This window comes from Anopheles moucheti, chromosome 3 (assembly GCF_943734755.1).
Source record: "Anopheles moucheti chromosome 3, idAnoMoucSN_F20_07, whole genome shotgun sequence".
NCBI classification, from domain to species: domain Eukaryota; kingdom Metazoa; phylum Arthropoda; class Insecta; order Diptera; family Culicidae; genus Anopheles; species Anopheles moucheti.
In genome coordinates this window covers 39,823,854-39,844,185 of record NC_069141.1, presented here as the reverse complement: position 1 = coordinate 39,844,185, position 20,332 = coordinate 39,823,854, and the positions used below count along the sequence as shown (strand labels likewise).

Sequence of the window (20,332 nt, the reverse complement as noted above, 5' to 3'; positions counted from 1 at the left end):
AGCAAACTTCAGTAATGTGCTTACCTGAAAGCATAAGAAAAGAGAGCATTATTATTATTGGATAAACATTACTTATTACTATTACCAGCCAATTTCGCTAAATATAATTGAATATGCAAAATCCTGTCCATCGTTCGTGTATCATCTATCTTTCTTCCCATTTCACTTCCTCTTGCTCTGTTTGGCTGGCGTAAAAATCCAGATTTTGCTGCCCTTTTCCGTGCACGCACGACATGCAACCGTCCCGACGCAATGGCCTCATTCCATTCGGCAAATCCATTAAAATGATAGACACTATGGCTGCCGCTGTGAAAGACAAATCCGAAAAGAAAACACCCCGGCTATCCAACGCTTCGTATTTCCGCTTTCCATTTGCTCCAGGCGCTTCAGCTGACCGCAACGAAGCGACACGCATGGTCTAGTTATTAATATTATTTATTTCCACACAGTGCGAACAGCATGGATAGACCGATCGATATGGCCGAAACGATGAGACGACCGCAAGTCTCATGAACGGAGCGTCAACCAAAAGGCATCATACTGGTGCTGTGCAGCATACTGGTGTATCGTTAAAACAGCATAACCATACAACAGCGAAGGGCATTACATTGTAAAAAAGGGACAAGCAAATGGTGGATAGTGTTGGACATCAAGTGAATTAAATTTCCTAAATTAATTAAAAGGAATGTCGGGAATGTCTGAGGCTGGACAAGAGATAATTAAAGCGGCTCCCATAATTGGTGTTAAGCTATACGATGATGATCCCTAACAGCTCTTCAAATCAAACGCTTATGATGTAGCATGCTTATTGCTAATATTCCAATTCAAGATATAATATCATTACAGACATAACTCAGTACACAGGAAACACTCCCATGATACTCTTATGCTTGATAATACATAACAAATCATCAAAGATTTGACCGTTCTTTATCTTTGTCCATCGTTTTTCATTTATTGTTGAAGAGAAGATATGATGAACATAAGACGAGTATATTTATTCTTCGCGCTTGCGGTTTACAGTGGCAAATGTTCAAAACAATATAGTAGCACGTTCGTTCGTCACAATCCGACCCACCTCAGAGTTTTTTTTGTTGAGAACTGAAATGTTGCACAGAAAATATGAGCACAAACAAGGCACGGCGTGCACGATTCCATACAATTGAAGAAGCTACAATTTGTTTTGTCTCCCATAGATATTAGAACACAACAGCAGCCAAGAGTTAAACCACTCCCGGTATCCCAAGCGTACGACTCTGTAGCGTGTTAACTCGCTGAAGTATGACGACATCTCTAGTACACGGCGGCGCATGTGGCTGACAGTAAACAAGTGCATGTCTAGAGAAGAACGTAACACAAAGCATACGTCTAACAACACCACCTACCCATCGACGCCATGGTCGTTCCAGACTCTCCCATTTTCCGCGCCGTAAAACATGTGCCGAACAGGTGGCGGAACTCTAGGAAAGCGGGAAAAGTTTGCATTTGGTACATTTTTCCCCAGGGGTCTTTTTTTTTGTTTCGTCCCTTGGTTTTAACTTCGCTTTGTCCATTGGTTTGTATCAGAGCTACCAGAACCACTCGGCCATAACGCATGAGACGCGGTATGCGCATTAGCCTGTCACACCGTGCTTCGCATTGAGTCACGTTTTATTAGGCACTATATTTCTGGAAGCTTAGTTCTGGAAGCGTGACATTGTCATTTACGTTCAACGCAAAGCGAGACTCAATGTTAATGACCTTATCAGATAGTTACAAAACGAAACAAGATGAAAACAATTCAAGCGCACTATGGAAACCCAAGATTCTTCATGATGTGACGTTCAAGACAGACGACAAAGTCTTCTTGACACTACTACACACCTGAGGAGGGCTTGTGGCCGACCATTTGCAACTTCATTTGAGTTATTACTTTTTTGTATCTTCATAGTTAAGTTACGTCTAGGAGGGTCCGGTGACATGTTGGTAGCGTCGCTGGTCTTCTCACGAACCACCAGGACCAGAACCTCATCCAGACCCAATCTCCCGTAAGCAGGACTGACTATTCAGCTACGTGTAAATAAAGTCACAGAAAGCCAGAAATGGCAGAGGTTGTTGTGTCTATAAAGAAGAAGTTAAGTCTTCTTTAGGGAACAACAATCCAGACAGAATTTGGCAGCAGTCCTGTCGTGTATCCCTTGAGACCCTTGGTCTAGGGTGCAAACCAATCTTAAATCTAATAAGAAGACATTTGATGCGAATGTTCTCCTATATTTATACGCGAGCTAGTTACTTTAGTTACGCATGTACATGCTTCAATACATATCATTATTTCATGTGCTATTTATATTGACCGCACGCGGGATGAAACCTTGGTAATGGTCTTCCACGCGCTGATTCATAGTTGAATTCCTGTTTACCAACTGATTTTCGAAAATAGCACATAATAAAACACATGGTAAATAAAGAGAACATTTCGAAAAGGTGATGCAAAATAGAACAGAAGATATATTTTTTGTTGGCCTATAGTTCGTATATCAAGGCAAAGCTGGCGAGCAATAGATAATTGCCTGCGATAATCTGATAGAGCATACACCTTTTACCCAAGTGATACTGCTAGTGATTATTGGTTCGGCAATGACGTCAACCTGCCACCGTAACTGATATAAATTACCAACAAACGTAACATTACTCTATACTCTTCTTGAGACTGGCTTCTATGCTTGGCTTAAGGAACAAAAACTGCCGTATCTGCATTCCCCTTATCATAAACACTGCTATGGAGTGGAAGTAAGGCTGCTACTTCACGAAGAGCTCTCAACGATACATATTCGCTCAATAGCGTTCAATTACCGCTCCCAGTACATATGACACCATTAGTCCGAAATAGGACGGACAACGCAGGGCCCATACTGCGACACATTCAGAGGCTAAGGGAGGTTTGTGTTTTTATTGAAAAGGGTATTCCACTTAATTAAACCACACACTCGTAGAGCGTCATTGATGACGCATCACCTACGAACGCTTATTCTGTCTCGCTATGGACACAGTGTGTGATTGTTCTTGAAATGTTTTCATTCAATTAAATTTAGAATTTTTCATCATTTTCAGAAAGAAGCATCGCGAGTATAAAAGTAATGGCGCAGAATAATTGTGGTGTAATTCGTAGTGGCACCGGTCCCACACGACATAACCCAGACAAAATCCCATGTGAGCCGTTCTCCCATAGCTAGAACTCCGTCTTCGGCTTCGTGGAAAAATATGTCGATACGGCCTGGCCGTTCTAACGAAAACATATTCAAATAACAACAAAACCATTTAATAGGTAAAATGTATCAACGACCAAGCTGGTGTTCACACCAATAACCACGATGGAACCACGAGCTACGCAAGCACCAGACCACCAGTCAGCAAGGCACCATACGCATTTACTCGCACAAATATATGTATGCAACTCGCGAAGCAATCGTGCGAAAACGCGTTTTAATCTTTGCAACCACACTTTGCAACATTCTCCCGCAGCCGTCGTTGCGCTGTGTGAACCATTTCGATGAAAGCCCCGTGATGGAAGTGACCACCCTCATCAATCCCCTATGGAAACTAGCCGGTATGGCTTTGTTTATACTCGAACCTTCGGTTGGAAACGATTGCTGTTTCCCACTGTATTTCCTCAGCCGTTACGTCAGGCCACCAAGTAGGGGGCCCCGAGAGAGCCGGGGGCTGGGAAAATATGTCCGCGCGTAGAGATTGAATCCAAATGCAAAGCACATTGGTAACCACCGCGCGCTCAACCTGCGCCTGGACCACCCGTTTCGGCGGTTGGGGCATTTCCTTCCGACATCCGCTGACGGACGATATCCATGCACGGGGTACAGGGGCGCGGCGAATGGGAAATGTTGAGTCGTGGAATAAATAAACAACGTTTTAAAATTTAAAATTAGTACCAGCTGTTGGGTGTTCGGTTGAGTGAGTGACACGACGATGCCAGACATCGTGCTATCGGCGAAGAAAACGAAACCCCTCCGTATCACATCCAACAGCTTCGTTTACGCAATGCCAAAAGCATCCAAACGAACCGTTTAGGCAATAGGAAAAAATCAGCACCAACTTCTCGGTATCGAAAGCGCTGTTTTGACAAGCGCAGGTCGCCATCTTGATTGAACTTCTCCGCTTCTGAAGATCTTTCACGTGTGTTAATTCGTGATGGACGTCATACCCCATCATGTGTTTAGTAGAAATTGCCGAAAGCTCTTATAGTTCTCCAACCCTTATGGAGATGGATGACATGGTGATGAAGACCAACACGAAGACCCCCACCTCTCGATACCTTCAAAGGCATTTCGTTTCATTGGACGCAAAATGTATGCATACAGGAAATGGCAAATGTTACACCAGCAGAGGATGACAACAACAGTTAAATGGACATCGACCGTACACCTCAAACGAGCAGACCGGATGAACGAAGGTACCGTTAGCGAACACTTGCGTGTTTCGGTTGTTCCAACGCGTAGTTTCTACGTGTACGGTTTCACTAGGGAATGTCCAAAATTTCCAATTTCCAAATCCAGTTAAGTGCAGAGAGTTGTAAACTTCTACGGAAGCCAAAGCCTCGATCAATCAATGCAAAAGAACTATTCTTTTATCGTTTTCTAATAACAGCTTCGAAATATATTCCGTGTGCTTCTTCATTTCGATGCTCCTCACGTGTTGTATGTGAGTTGGATAATTTACAGTGCTGTTTAGTAGACGAAGTTGTTTGTTGTTAAACAATCACAGACGGTGCCTAGCGTATTCGTAAATAAACTACCATCTTACACATAATCATCGTCATTATCATCAGCCTCATGAACGCTGCCATAAGTCTGCCCCGTTGACAGAATGTCACCGAACGCACGTGATCGTGTCGGTTCCGTTTCGTTGGCCACAACGTGAAGCCCATTAAAAGCATGCAGGGTTTACCTTTTTAGATTGAATGTACAAATAGTAGAGTTCTATCTTTTTGCTCGCGCTACATCCAACAGGCGATTAAGCCATTGTTTTCTGCTCGATTTGATGCTGCTATTGCTAACTGCAGATGAAGCCATTGATGAACATTGAAATTAAGAGATGATTTTTGTTCACAATTACAACTCATGCATAACATGATCGTTATTCTTTTGCGTTTACTTTTTTCAAATGTATCGTCATTGCCATCTGGAATAGCTAAAAAGGTTAAATGTAACAAAAAAACTGAAATGTGATCGACTTAATGTTATAACAGCATGGCTGTACACAGGATCGTAACTACGCTATTGCGTAGTAATATTGATCACTTTAGAGTCGAGTACAAAATACAAGAGTACATACAGTCTAAGACGCCATCACCTGGCTGGCGCCTGTAATTCTTCCGATAAAGGAGGAAGAAGTCGGTGTATTTAGGTTACTGTTGTGTCTGCCATAAATAGCACGCAAGGAGAGGAAAGTTCACTTTCTTTCGCGGATGCTTCTTAACACCAAATCTGAAAGTAGCCAAAGGCTTTCGAAACAATTATAGATCTCTGGCGATACTGATGGGGTCGCACAGTACACGGTGTAACCCTTTTTTGGCAGATAAATAGCATCTGATCATCGATCACTTGGCAGTGCTATGTAGGTAACTGTCTAGGGAATCGTTTACTGCTACACAAACGAATAGGGAACGAAGTCGGCTGCATTGTACATTCCTGCGATTATTTTTAGATTCGCTTTCTTAAACAGAAGTACGAGGCGATCGAAGGGAAATCCAACCAGAAATTCGCTTACGCCCTTAGATTTGTAAAGTCGCCGTGAATGTACTAACATCTGCTACTATACTGCTTGATTGTCAAGCTTTTAACAACAGAGACTCTCCCATCAGAACAATTAACTATTAATTAAGACTAAAATATCAATCAATTTATTTTTAAAACCCTCCTGAAACAAAGAAGAAAGGCAAATGAAAATAGGTCTCATTACATATTCCTCCGAAAATATTTACGCACAGATATGAAAATACATCGCTCTAAAATAAACTTACAATCAGTGGAATAGAATAAGGAATTGAATAAAATCGTGTAACGCCCAAAACATGTGACGTAATTTCAATTTAACTAAAACCGATATCGTTAATAAAAATTTACACGATCTCTAGCGTTTTTTTATGATTAGTAACTATAACTAAATTCAACTACTTATTGATCAGTATATATAGTGTTAAACAGAGTTATAGAAATGCAAAATAATTTAATTGCACCATTTTTTGGCAATCGTTCTATACTTCCATTTTACACGTCGTCGCGTACTTAACTAATCAAATTAAGACTAAGTCACTTTCTTAATATAGAACATACGCTCAGTAAATTTCACATTTTCCACACCACTCAACCCTAACCTCACGATCGACGATTTTATTCGCTTTACGGCCATTTCACCTACGTGCAATTCTTCAGCTTATGTTTCTCGCGTAAGAAATTTTACAAAAAAAAGGTAAACGACAAAAAAAATCCAGCGTCACCAGTGGGAAACAAGCCAAATCCAATAGGTGCGAAGATTTGCCATTCCGTCAGAGTCCAAATATAAACAGGTTTTTATCGTTGAATTTGGACGATTTTTTGCTTTGCTTTTATTCCTTGATGAACAACAGCACAGCTTTTTCCATTGCAGGAACTACCATTGGGTGTATGTGTGTTTTTTCCTCACAAACAATTCCGTTCCGATCTATTTAAATCTGTTTAAACTCTTACAGCAGAGACTGAGATGTTTGGCGAAAAAAAAAGCGATCATCTTCCAGTCTCGAGGAGAGGAAGCGAAATGTGATTGCTTCTCACCTCGCCAACCGAACTCCAATGGACACAGTAACACAAAAATCGGCCAGTTTGACAGATTGATGGGTGCCGTGGGTGGTTGCTTACTTTCCTGTAAGACGCGACTTGGTTCGGGTGGGAGACTACAAAATTGCTGACGTCCGTACTACTATACACAGGCATAGCTCCAAGAGGCAGCCCGCAACAGCACCTTATTGTACGTTCCGGTGGCTCGGAAACAATCGCCCCATCGCGGTTCGGGACAGCAGTGCATGGGCTCTGACCGAAGGGAAAGCACCGTTCGAATGGCAAATCAAATTGAACCCACAGTCTGTGTCGGGAGTTTCATTACCTGCAACTCGCTACTTCCTTCCATGTAGTACTACACCATGCTGGACCACCATTCCGCGGGATTTACCTTTCACCGCGAAGGAACTCTTCAACGCAAATCGCTGCCATAGGGCGGCAGAGTGAAAACCACCATGTCACTGGTTTGTGTGTGCGTGTGGGCGATGAAGTTACAACCTCGGAAATAGGGAAGCACACAAAAAGGGCACTCTTGCGTTGATGAGATTTATCGCCGCTGCTGATCACGATGTTGGGTGCGCTGCTGCTGGCCAGTTTCAACCACTTTCGTTACCATCGTTGCACTTTTTTTTTTCGTTGCATCCGCGGGTTGAAACCTTGTCGAGCGTGTCGAAGTTTGTTTCTCGAATGCATCACAACCACTGGTAAACGTTAATCCCTTGCAGAATCGTTTGTTTCTTCGCTGTCTTCCATTTGCGGTGTGTTCGTGCTCATTCACTTTCGCTCTACGATTCTTTTGACCCGAATCTTACCGTTACCGTGTGCGTTGATTTTGATCGTAATCATTTATTAAACGAACGAGATCTATTATTTCGCTTCACAGTTCACAGAGCTAGCAGGGCCAGAAACTTTCACTACACTCCTGTGGACCGTAAAACCATGAACTCGGTTTACTTTTTGAGCTGACGTTTTCAATCATTTTTCACCATTCGAAGCCACATTTTTTTTTCACATTTATTTTTGCTGTGTTTTTCTTAGTGGAATGCTGATTCCTGATAGATGCTCCTTTGTTTTACGCACCAAAAAACATCAAGATGTAGTACCACCACAAGAGCAAGTTTGTTTTGGTACGTTGTTCTCACCTTTCCAACTAAAAATCCTGTCAGCGACGAAAACCTATTACTCGTTTCGTAAACTTATCTACCTTCGTTCGGTCGTAAGCCATCGTTCGATCTACGCTCGATGTTAGGTTAATGCTTCTTTAATGCTCTCCCTTCGCCGATAATCTCGCACCATCTTCTTGCCTCGATGACTGTGCGTCTCAATAACATTACGGCTGAATTACGAGTTTTCAGTAGTCGACACAAAAGCCACAGCAGAATGCGTTTCCTTCTCCCCCAGGAAACCTAGGCTCACGCTCATGCTTAGATGCTAGCGCTACCGAAATTCGTTTCACACGACCCAAAACCAGAACACGGTGGGGCGTGCGGCCATGTGAAGAGCAACAGGAAAAAAGCAAGAGTTATTTTCCGGCGGCCTTTATTTCGTGCCGTTAATTCTGATGCGGCTGGTGATTATTTTTGGATGCAGCAGAGAGAAAGAAAACTCAAAGTGAACGATGACCTAAAAGAAATACTACACTGCACAGTGTTGAGATCCCGATTCGGGCGTGTTTGGAGTGCGATGTATGATGTTCCAGATTGATTCTATCCCTACATCGCACTCAACATTTGCTGCGCTGCTTGGAATAGCCCTCGGTGGAGATGATTTATCTGTCGCTTGGAGACGGTTTTAATTTTTCCTCTACTTTTGGCAAAGACAAATTTGTTGCTGTCAGCGCAACAAGCAAAAGATCCGGCCGACGGTCATGAAAAGAATATTTTTAGAACTGAACAAGTTACGAAAAAAAGAATTTGTACCATACTCAGTTATTGAAATTGCTACTAACACTTAAAAGAATTTATAAAAATAACTTATATATTATAACTAAAACTGTGCGAAGGCTTTGACAAACAGTACAATCAATAACGTTTACATATAATTTACAAAAAATACTCTCAACGTTCGTGTAACGTTCAATTTGATAATTTGAAGCGATCAGAAGCAAAGTACGTTTTACTATCTTACGATACAATTCCCATTCTAATAGTGCACAGCGAACAAAATCACTCGTCACGATCACGGCATCTGCCCGATTGCATCAGTTTATGTATATCGCACCAACAAATAAGAAAAAGCTTATTTACGAAATTGCAGTCTCACGTTCTCATACTTTCTTTTATTTCCACTTTGCCTACCCGTTCCTTTGCACACCCGCGTACGATAAAACCCACTGAGGAGGAATAAATGTTTACGAAACTTATCCTGCCCTCCGCAATCGATCTCCATTAACCCGCTTCTATACATACAGATCTGATACACCGTACGGATACATCTGCTCAACGCGAAGCAGGAGAAAATGCTGCTGCATGATCGCTACAGCCCAAACGAGCGATCCGTCCATTAGCATCTTCTTCCAGGCCTCTAATTGACACGAATCTGAATGCTTGTTGTTTTCCGCACTGTGTACAGTCGGGGAAGAAGTGAGATGAAGATCGCTCATAATTGAAAATAAGGTTGTTTTTTTTCTGTGTTCCTCCACTCACTTTTGCCATACTGAACTAAAAACTCTAAAATCTTCCCATTTTGCTTTGCGCAGGGTATTTTCTTGGGGATATTGGAAAAATAGCTCCACTTTGGATCGATTTTCTTCATCCACAATTTTTGCTGCTAGCCTATTAGCGGGAAAAATACAGCTCGCTGCTGTACACGATGATCTGGCGTACGTTTGATTTGACGAATTTATCCACTTTTTACTGTCAACGATTGTTATGTATCATAAGCAACAGAAAAAAAGGAAAACCCGAAAAATTATACCTCTTTAGTGAAGACGTAGCTAGCTGGTGGCCGATTAAAAATGGAAACCATTTCCGCAAACAAGCATTCAACCTCCTTTGCACATATGCAGGTCAAAGCATAGCTGGCCGATGATGCTGGTCATCTTTCTCATGCAGCATGCCCGAGCTGCAAGCGCAAATTTCTCCAAAAGATTAGCATGCAGAAAACGGCACCGCATCAACACTTGGGCATATCCGCGGAAATGACAGGTCAAGTTCACAGCGCGAAACAAAATTTCTTTTCGATTTCACTTGCTCCTCGACGGCAACTCGGCACTCTCTAAACCAGTTAGCGTTTCCCTCGGCATTATGCGTGATTTTTAAGCTGCTTAGAGCAGTGCCATTCATTTATTGATTCGCGGTTCAGTTGCGCACAAAAAAAAATCGTAAAATTCAATGAGCTCCGTAAATAATGATGGAAACCAAAAGCGAATTTCGTCTTCATTGATCCGCACGTTAGTCACAAACGGGTGGGTAGAAACGTAGGGCAGACGAACGATGTAGGAAAGGTGAATCTTTATTCCAGAACCGAAAGCGGGCGATTTATACATCGATTGTGGAGCTTTGTTAACGTTTACGCTTCACGCATCGGTGCGGCAAAGTATAGTTATGAAAAATACATCGAAGCATAAATGTATGACTTGTGGACTCAAATATGAAACAACAAATAAACTCACCAATCGCACAGTTTCACATAATAGTGTCTAAATTTCATAAAAGTTACACGCAAAATCGAAAACAATTCCACGATGAGTGACTGCAATTCAATTTATTACAATTTAACCAAATGAAAATAAATTAATTTAACTAATACAAAATACCGAATGAAGTCACGAAAAGATGTGGCATTAACTCAATTAATTAAGCTTACCCACAATTTTAAGTACTTGATATGCGGTGCCTATGCGTGCGCTATCATCATGTTCTCTTTTTGCTGTGCCATCAGAAGATTTGATTTTTTTATGCAGTCTGCTGCTTAAGCTGCAGTAAAAAAAATTAATTTCTCTAAAAAAATTTAAGTTTTATTTCCGATTTCAACAGAGTATTTTTTTATCGGAAGAGACGGCCAGCATTGTTTAAAAAAATATTTAAAAAAATAAGAAAAAAAATAACCAACTGAATATAACATTTCTGTAGCAACAAAGTTTAAGATCTCAAAATATCACAACATATCAAATTATTATTGTGTATTCTTCAACGAACTCGGTATTGGCGCGGCTCGGAAGCATGATGGTTGCGGAGTCGGTCTTCACACGAACGGACCGAACCAAAATCCCATCCGGATCTATCCTGCTACGGGTAAATAAAGTCGCAGAAAGCCAGAAATGGCAGGCCCTAGACCTCTTGAGATTGTTGTACCGATAAAGAAGAAGAAGAATTCCGAAGGACTTAAGTGAAATTGAATTCTTACTATTTAATGCTTAAATTAGTTTGCGAAATTAGTCCACTCTGACAAAAGCCTGTTTTGAATGTTGATGCGCAGGATGTGGTAGTCGTGATAAATACTGAATTGGCTAAATATTTTACACATAGCGATTATCGGTGCATTGTTCACGTAAGAGTTGCTTATGTTGAGTAGCCTAGATGTGTCTGTTGTTCGAAGAACTCTTTCCGTTGTTTTCCGAAGAATTTAAATACATAATTTTTAACAAAAAGGATTTTTTGTTTTCAAATTTTAGCAGCAAAAGTAGCTTGTGTAACTTGCCGTCTAAAAGCTAGCGGCTGTAACCCGAATAAAGAACAACGTTGTTCTGTAACAACGATCACGACAGCAGGACATAATACTTAGTCCCAACCATGACCCATTGCGTAGCGCTAATCTACTAAATCTGCGCTTAATCGTCTCAAATCTGTTGTTCCATATTGTTGTGCAGGGTGCCCAAGTTAGCGAATTATATTCTAGTACAGAACGAAAGTGCGAGGTATAAATAGCTTTCAAAAACATGGGTTCCTTAAAGTCTTTACCATTGCGTGTGAGTAATCCTCACATCCTATTCACCTTGTCTATGGCTGTTAAGTAATGGTCATTAAAATTTAGTCTGTGGTCAAGTAAGGCACCAAGGTCACGAATAATAGTTTTGCGGACTAGCAATCTTCATGTCAAGACTGTACGGAAACTGCACTGGGTGATTTTTTCGAATAAAAGCTAATACCACTACATTTATCGCATCAATGTAAAGCATAACATTGTAAATTTCAACATCATTAGAATACATCAGCACTAATTGATTCAAACAAAGAAGCAGTGTTTGGTAAAACAAACAAACAATCATTAATAAATAGAATAAATAGTAGAGAATCAAGATTGCTACGTTGCGGTACTCCTGACGAACTAGTAAAGTTGTAATTGTCCATTAGAAGAGAAATCATTGTCATTGTAAACACTTAATAAATTCGGCAGATATTTCTTAGTGCCCTAATTTCGAAAGTAACAGAGGCTGATTTATGGAATCGAACGCAGCTTTGGCATAGCATTAACATCATATCATATGTACGGACGACTTTGTTGTTGCTTTGTCCATAAGTTGCTACAAATATCGTAGCATACGCCTAGCTGGATTCGGTGTGGAATATTTGTTCCATCGCTTACTAGTTCCTTCGTTAGCACTCGGATGCTACAAAACCGAAAGACACAACAATCGTATTAACGCCTCTCGCTTCATTGCTTTCGACTGATATTCTTGCATTTAATTTAAAAACAGATATAAACCGTAACCTATTTATTTTGAAAAATGTCATCCCGCAGGACTTGATGTTCAACAAGTAGCTTTCCCTTTGCGGGTTGAAATTTGTCTTTGAAGATAGCGCTGATAAATAGGACAAACTAACATGGAGAAGAAAAATTATTCGACAAGTTAAGCACGGTTACATTTCGGCCACTTAGTCTTGCATTTTAAGTTACAAAAATAGCATACACTATGCTTAAAATCCAGCGACTCTTCGATATATTTCTCCCTCCACGCTACGTGGCGCACATGCCACATCTAGCCTCTCGTGGACTTTGGTTACAACTCTTGACTTATGCTCCCATGTTCCTGAATATCTGGCCATGGTAGGTCATAAATCAATAAAAGATACGACCGACCGCCGTTCGTGTCACGCGAGCATCCACAACCGACGGCTAAATCCGTGACAGGCGCGAATGACGAACCCAACAGTGACTTCGTACACACAAAATAAACGATGGAAATTGTATCAAGACTCAGCAGTGAACTTTTCACTCGGAACGGGTAATAAAATAGCCACACTCTACAATTACCTTAATTGGATACGAACAAAACACAGTAACAGCAATCGGAAAGCAACGCACATGCACATGCAACCGTTCCTGCACTGTACTACGGGTCATAATTCGGGATATACCGAACGGGGCGTGATTGGTGCTGGAATTGATCTTTAAAAGGCGACTAGAAGTCCCCCGCACGCTGTGAAGCAATTCATCGGCCAGTTGAAGAATAAATTGAAAACGGAAACTTTTCCCTACATTTTATATTGATTCTATTTGCATGAGTACTTCAATGGAGTATGGAGTAACACTCCACGAAGGTATGGTACACCTTTAAAATAGACATATATGCAACCTCGCGTAAAAGTGTTGATTTGAAATTGCAATTGCAATTGTTTTTGCTGTGTTAAAACATATGTGTATGGTTGTTGCAAACAAACAACCATACAGCTCGCAATAAAAAGAATTATTATTGAGTGAAACGTGACCAATTTACCTTTTCTGTGCACTAAAAACACTAAAAGTGAAACAGTGAAAAGAACTGACTTTAAAGGGATAACATTCACAGACAGAGCAACCAATAAAATAAACGAAACTCACATCTCGGACCAGAAAACCGGTACGCCTTGTCACCATCATAAACCATTGGATGAATGTATGCCCTTGTGCAGCGCAAGCTATTTATGGTCAACATTCAAATAAACCCTTGCACGAAATCGGAGTGCGGACTTGCGAACTCTTTTGCGAACAACCGTGATAAGATAGCAACGTTTTCTTAAGCCCTTTCGCGACTGATAAGTCTTTTGAAGTGGAATTGAATTGGTCGTGAGCTAGATTGACAACTAAATGAGTGCTATATCACATCACCTGCACGAAATTGGCTTCACGTACGATTGTTTATTGTGTCATACTTGTTTGTTTTAATATTTCAATATTATTTTAAAAAAAGGTGGCTTGCATTGCAATCGATACACTAAAATAGCTAAACCTAGATGAAAATACGCATTTAATGTCCCATGAGTTCAATTAACAACATAAGCCATAGTTTGAAGATCAACTTCAATAAGAAAATGGCTTCCACTAAAATAATCATCAACAATAGTGCCAAAAATAAACAATATCAAATGATGCACACTATGTCACTTCTTCAATTCCTTCGTTTACGCCAGCATAAATCAATACATGTACGACCCGCGACGACCTGCCCGGTACAGGTTTTGCGGCAAATTGGCCAGCCATTATCGATTGACACAGCAGGGTCATATCGTGTTTGGTGAAAAGTGCGCCACAGAACCGTCCTTCCCGAGGCGGATTGCGGATTGCGTAATCAACTCACCATCGCTGCTACCAGAGGTCCCCAATAAGCACAAAAAAAAAAAAACGGCACACGCAAAAGCCAACGGAGATATCGATTGATGTGAAGGTTGCTGGCTTTCTGCTGCACACTTTTTCAATTCTTCACCACCAATCCCATTGCGGATTGCCCGAATGATAAGGAAAGCATCATCTCTGGTACATGTGTGCACGGTTTGGTAAGGGAACCGGTTCCAACCCAACCAGTGCCTTTTTAGGAAAGAGCGTATAAAACGAGACAAACGTAAGCGGTCATATAAAATGGCCAGAAAATGGTCGTACGATGGCCGTTCCAAGGGAGGAAAGTAACGAAAATGAAATAAAATAACGTATCATACGAAACAACCACAGTAAACAATCCAAGGCGAACGGAAAAGAAAACACATCATGACGTGGTCACGCGGTCGCAGTGATTTAATATCTTACCTTTGCTTGAAGCCCACCACTCAAACGGGTCGTTCCCGAAGTTCTCGTGCGCGATGCGCCAACCGAACGGGCCCGGATCGTCCTCAAACAAGTTTTGCTTCTGTTGATTCTATTCCGGAGCGGTTATCGGACAACGCGTTTGCTTTCATTCGATAGTGACGTGTGTACAGTGTCCCAATGAAACCGCGAATAGTTTTGATAGAATATTCGTGTTTATAAACAACATGATAAACAAAAACTGTAGGTTACAAAATTATCTATCTTCTCTTTAATCGATAATATTTTCTTCTAATACTATCAAGAGAAATTCTATCGAAAATAAATGATTCTTTACAACCTTAACAACAACATGGGAGTTGGAAATGACTGAAACAGCAGCTTTTTAATTCATCGAAATCCACCTCCCGGTTTAACCGATCTACGGTTACGAGATGACCACTTTTTCACAGCTCGTGTGGTTGAATTAAATTCACCAAGCGTAGCAGAAAAAAATATACCTAAATAAACCGGTTCTGATCAATATCTCGGTTGGTTCATCGTAGTGGATGAAAATCGGCTCGGGTCGCTTTAGCGAAGTTTAAGATTATACTTTCAAAGACAGACTGTCGATGTGCAGTACAATGGTGTTCTTGCTTTGTATATAAATTTAACCCCACAAGTGCGACATATTTGGTTTCATTTGCTTGTAAAAGAAAGGAAGTAAAACATGAATAACTTCCATGGATCTTGAATGTAAGCTGTTTGGGATTTTGCATAAAAAATTTAAAAACCTAACCGTATTACGCAATAGGGCAAGCAAGAGAATAAAATATCACTTCCATTTTCAACAGGGTTTTAAAGTTGCACCAAAAAAAATTTCTAATGGAAGTTTCACCAGAGTGGAACGGGTACATAATTTATGTCATGTTAACGTACGAAAAACACGAGTCCATCGGCTTTTATCTAACTTTCATCCTTCCCTGGCACGGTTACGCAGAGGAACGTCACATTTCCAAATTTTCAGCAAGAAAAAATACTCTCAAAGACCTCCGGCGCGCTAACAGCATAAACATTCGGTCTTCATATGGCGCGATTACTCTCGTCCGTTCGCTCGGAAGGCGAAAGTGGTTTGTAATTATAGTTTTATATCCCTACCCCCTTGCTTCTGTCCGGCATTTAGCACATCAACGAGCGGATGAAACAATATTACATTTAAAACCAAGCAGCAAACGCCACGTATCAGTAATGAATCCCTCATTTCGGTTCCATTTGATGGTCGTTAGATGACATTTATTTTTTTCGCATATCTAACAGTTATGCTTGTTCTAGGGGACATGTTTCTTACTGCACTGATAAAGCGTAACTGGGAAGCGATTTTTAAATTTATTTAAAGTAATTTTATTGTTGTAAAACCTCTATCAGAAAAAGTTTAGTTAATCTGGATGATAGTTACTAATGTTTTTAAAATGAATAACTACACTAAAAAATTGAAAATCCGGAACAAGTACGTGAATCCGGAACGTGGAATTGAAAAAACTTACTAGATATTGCTGAATTCGTTATATCATCACCTAACGACATCAAACATTCTCATCAGAAGTTCATTACGACAGGCATCGCTGAGGTAGTTACTAACGAATCACCATCAAGCTACGATAAGAGTGAAGAAGAATGGTAGTGCTGAAGGAAACGGGGTACGTTGAAGATGATCATGATAAAGAGCACCACAGTAAAGCAGGTATTATTAGACTCCACCGTGCAAAACTGTGTCGATTTTCTGGGCGAGTGGCGTCAAGGGCAAACTTCCTCCGAAACACAGGAAAAAAACTCTCCTGATGGTGTGATTTGGAACTGTTTCGAAATGGCGAACAAAGTGATGTTCCATAGCTACAGTGTTCTCCCACTGACAATGATTCCCGGCATTTCCGTCTTTGAATGTAACTAACTCAGGAAGAAAAAAGCTGCAATTGTGTGTTAAAAAAGACCAGCATAGTAGAAACTAAACGAAAACTACCAAGCGAAATCTGATTCATCGTGAAAAGAGCTTGCCTTCGCTAAATCTTCAACCGAGCAAATCATCACGCACTGTGTGCTCTTGAGAATTATGTTCTGCATCTACAATGGTCCCGATTGACAACGAGCTTAGTTTATGAAATCATCAGCCACTAGTCATTCGCCATGCCGAATAAACCCCATAAACTATACCTTCTCGAGCCAGATCGTTGCTTCATTTGACTATCCCACATCAATGGTTGGCCAAAAAGTCAAACCGGGGTCACTGGTAGCTGCGAGGGTAGATATGTTTCAATTTAGCATGTTTCCGCTCAGCGATGACATAAGCACAACAAGTCTTCAATGTCGAAACTAACGACGAAAAATAAACATATTAATTCCGCTTGTTTCGCCGTAAAGAGAAGCGCGACCGTGCGCAGGAAGAATGCACTCCTCGTATCACTCGACCGTGAAAGAGCTCCAGAAGCATTGGATGGTTACCTCGTTGATTCAACTGGTGAGTATCGGATGCCGGCGTCGATTTGATACTTGCGAAGATAAACCAACCCCCGCTTGCGCGACTCAAGATGAACTGAATGGAGGTGGTGCTTCGAGTGTCGGAATATATGCGAAGAAATCGGAAACTGAGTAGTCGGCAAAGACCACAGTGGGCCCGTAATTGGATGGGTTTTCTGCTGTGGCTATCGGCAGCAACCTCGAGTGTACGTCAGCATAATATCTATTTCATTGTACCGTACAAATGATCTCCCATTAAGAATGATAGATTACAAGATCATTTATACCAAATGAAGACAGAGCTGTTCACCTTTGAGCTGGAGCTTATTAAAGACTTGCAGACGCTTTTTTAACACGCTTTCTCTGACATTATTCACTCGCCATTGTTCCACCGACCTTGTAGGTAATGCTCCCCTTCAAGAAATTGTAGAATATTCAGAAATGGAAGAACATTTGCATCGGCCACCTTAAAACACACTACCATGTTTTAGGAACATTAAAAACATCAATTTATCCGGATTCAAATAAAATCCTCAAAATCGCAACACCAATAAACCTTCATGTTCATTAGAAGATGTTACTAAAAATTCACACTTGCTGCCATAGCTTAGCCCCCCCTCTTTTAGCAGCTGAGACCAAATTCAACGATGACATCAGACATAAGCTCGGTATGCCGGTATCGTCGTGTTTGTGCAAACCTCTGGTGTTTCTATGCGTCGTTTGGTAGCTTCGTCTTTTGCCCAAACGGTCGCTTCTTGTTTGCTAATCTAACCCAGGTGGGGCATCTGTTTCTCTACAAAGGAATACAACAATCAAGAATGCCGAAAGACCACTATGTATGGATGCCCTAAACACATCTACCTACAGCTCGCGATTCAATCCGAACGAAAGTGGCGGCCGCGGCAATAGCAAAAGCATCTTGTGGATGACCTTGAAATATTCTCACCCTGCCGGTCTAATCGTGGCGCAGTTTGCTCGGCTGTACAGCTATTTGGCACTGTGCATTTGACCACCGGGGTTTGTTTGGTTTGGACGAAACTCTGGTGAAAAACAGAGCTCCCATTTATTATATCTTACTTTGTCTGCTATCGAGCTGTGCAGCATATTTGTAGAAAAGTATTATTATTATTTGTTCAATTCATCGGACATACACGTGTCGTAATGAATATATACTGCTATACTACTGTATGTTATTCAGCTGCCACTTAACTTATAAAATAATATCGAATCATTATTACAGTACGGCCACGCTAGTCCTCGAGTCACAAATAAATACCATACCATTTAATTCTTATCGCAGTAGATTCCGCTTTTTATGACAGCAATAAAAAGCGACTACCAAGCTTCAACGCCAAGGTTAACTCAACATTTAATGGATGAATGGAATAACCAAAACGTAAAACAAATTTCATTGATAATGGTACGAGTAACACCTAGAGCTGCATCTTCAAATTGATAAGATGACAAATTTAGTGGCATTTTGACAATCATTTGTATAATACAAAATGAAAATGATACAAATGTCGTGTGTCACATATTTGAACGAATATGAATAAAGCATAACACGATAAAAAAATTAACTAACTTTAGTGTTTTGTAAAATTGGTGTTTGTTGATGAATAATCAACTTTTCTCTTTACGAGTTATTAAAATATTTTCATATATTTTTTTTTTGTATTGCACAAAAAACACTAAAGAGTTTTTATAGTTGCGTTACGCCTTAAAGAGGGCAGTGGTTTTAGAGATGGCATTGGATTATAGTTTGTAAATTTTTATATTAATACATTCGTTTATGTACTCTAAACTGAATTTTCTAAGAAATATTGGAATCTTTTGAAGTTACAATTCCCCACATTTTTTCAAATTCTTCATCCAACCATATATATAACCAAACAGTAAAATATTTGTCCTATTGGTAATGCAATCGATGCCCTTTTTGAAAGGATGCAAACAATGCTTAAGATTTTCACGAGAGCGGGAGAAAGAGAATGAGAAAAGACAGCGACCCACGAAGAATGGGCTGGTACAGAAGACAACAGCAGCACAATAGATTGTGCAAAATGTCAAATGGACAGGAAAATTAGAATCATTTCTCCGAAGCACTGGACCTTCGGATCTGCGCATAAATCCACGAGCTAAACTCCATCATGGTTCCACCGCTCATCCTCCTTACCTGTTTGTTGTTGGATCGTGACTTTTCCATCGTCGCCCCACCACCGTTGACGATATTATTCAGCTTTTCATTCGATGTCGATGTCGGTTGTACCTGCGCTTGACCTTGCGGTGGCTGTTGCTTGAGTGGTGGTGGGACATTTTCCTTCGGTGCTACCGCCACGGCGGACCCATTGTTTTGGGTCTCCTCTAATGCCATGTTTTGATTTCCGCAAAACCGTGCACTTGATGTACGATTCCGTATTCCAGTGGTTTTGGCTGTGTTACTTTGACGATTCTTCCTATCGTTAGCTCTATTTTGCACTGACCAAAACTGGCACCAATTACACACTCACTCACAGTGGATTGTAGATGAACTATAAAAAACGGGCACAATAAAGTGGAACCAATAAATGCAGGGTTTCAAATGACTTTGACAACACTTATTTCTGTGAACACTTTGTGATTGCTCGTGCAAAGAGGAATATGCATCGATCGTGCACTTGGAACTTCCCAAGCTAGGGATACCGCAGTTCCCCCTGATCCAAGTCTGATGATGTATTTTCGATCTTTTCCACCACTACACAGGGCACACTCAAAATGCTCATTAATGCACGACTTCTACCGTTAGCTGGAGGAAAAACATCGATGACGACAATCGACCTACAAAATCAAACAAAAAACAACAAAGCAGTCACCGACCGTATCGATTTTTCCAACCGCGCCACACAGTAAAGGCTCGCTCAATCTCTCGTTTTCTCTTTCTCTCATTAGCTGCCTCTCTTCTTTCCTTCCGTTGACCGACCTCACATTTCACTAAACACCCACACCGACAGCACACATACACACAGCACGTACAAACAAACCGCTGTAGTTCAAGCGGGGAAAAGGTGAATGTGGCGACCGGGAAAATGCTATGTGACCAGGAAAATCAGAATGACTAACGA

The 20,332-nt window shown here is 40.9% G+C and overlaps 1 protein-coding gene across 2 annotated transcripts in view; it reads right to left on the bottom strand.

Annotated features, from left to right (window-relative positions):
- Positions 1-19,605, bottom strand: part of LOC128305144 (ankyrin-3-like) — a 52,497-nt gene extending 32,892 nt beyond the window's left edge. For both annotated transcript variants that reach the window (XM_053042459.1, XM_053042460.1), the window contains exon 1: positions 19,408-19,605. In XM_053042459.1, the coding sequence (XP_052898419.1) occupies positions 19,408-19,605 (198 nt within the window). The remainder of the gene's footprint in view (positions 1-19,407) is intronic.
- Positions 19,606-20,332: the final 727 nt, after the last annotated feature.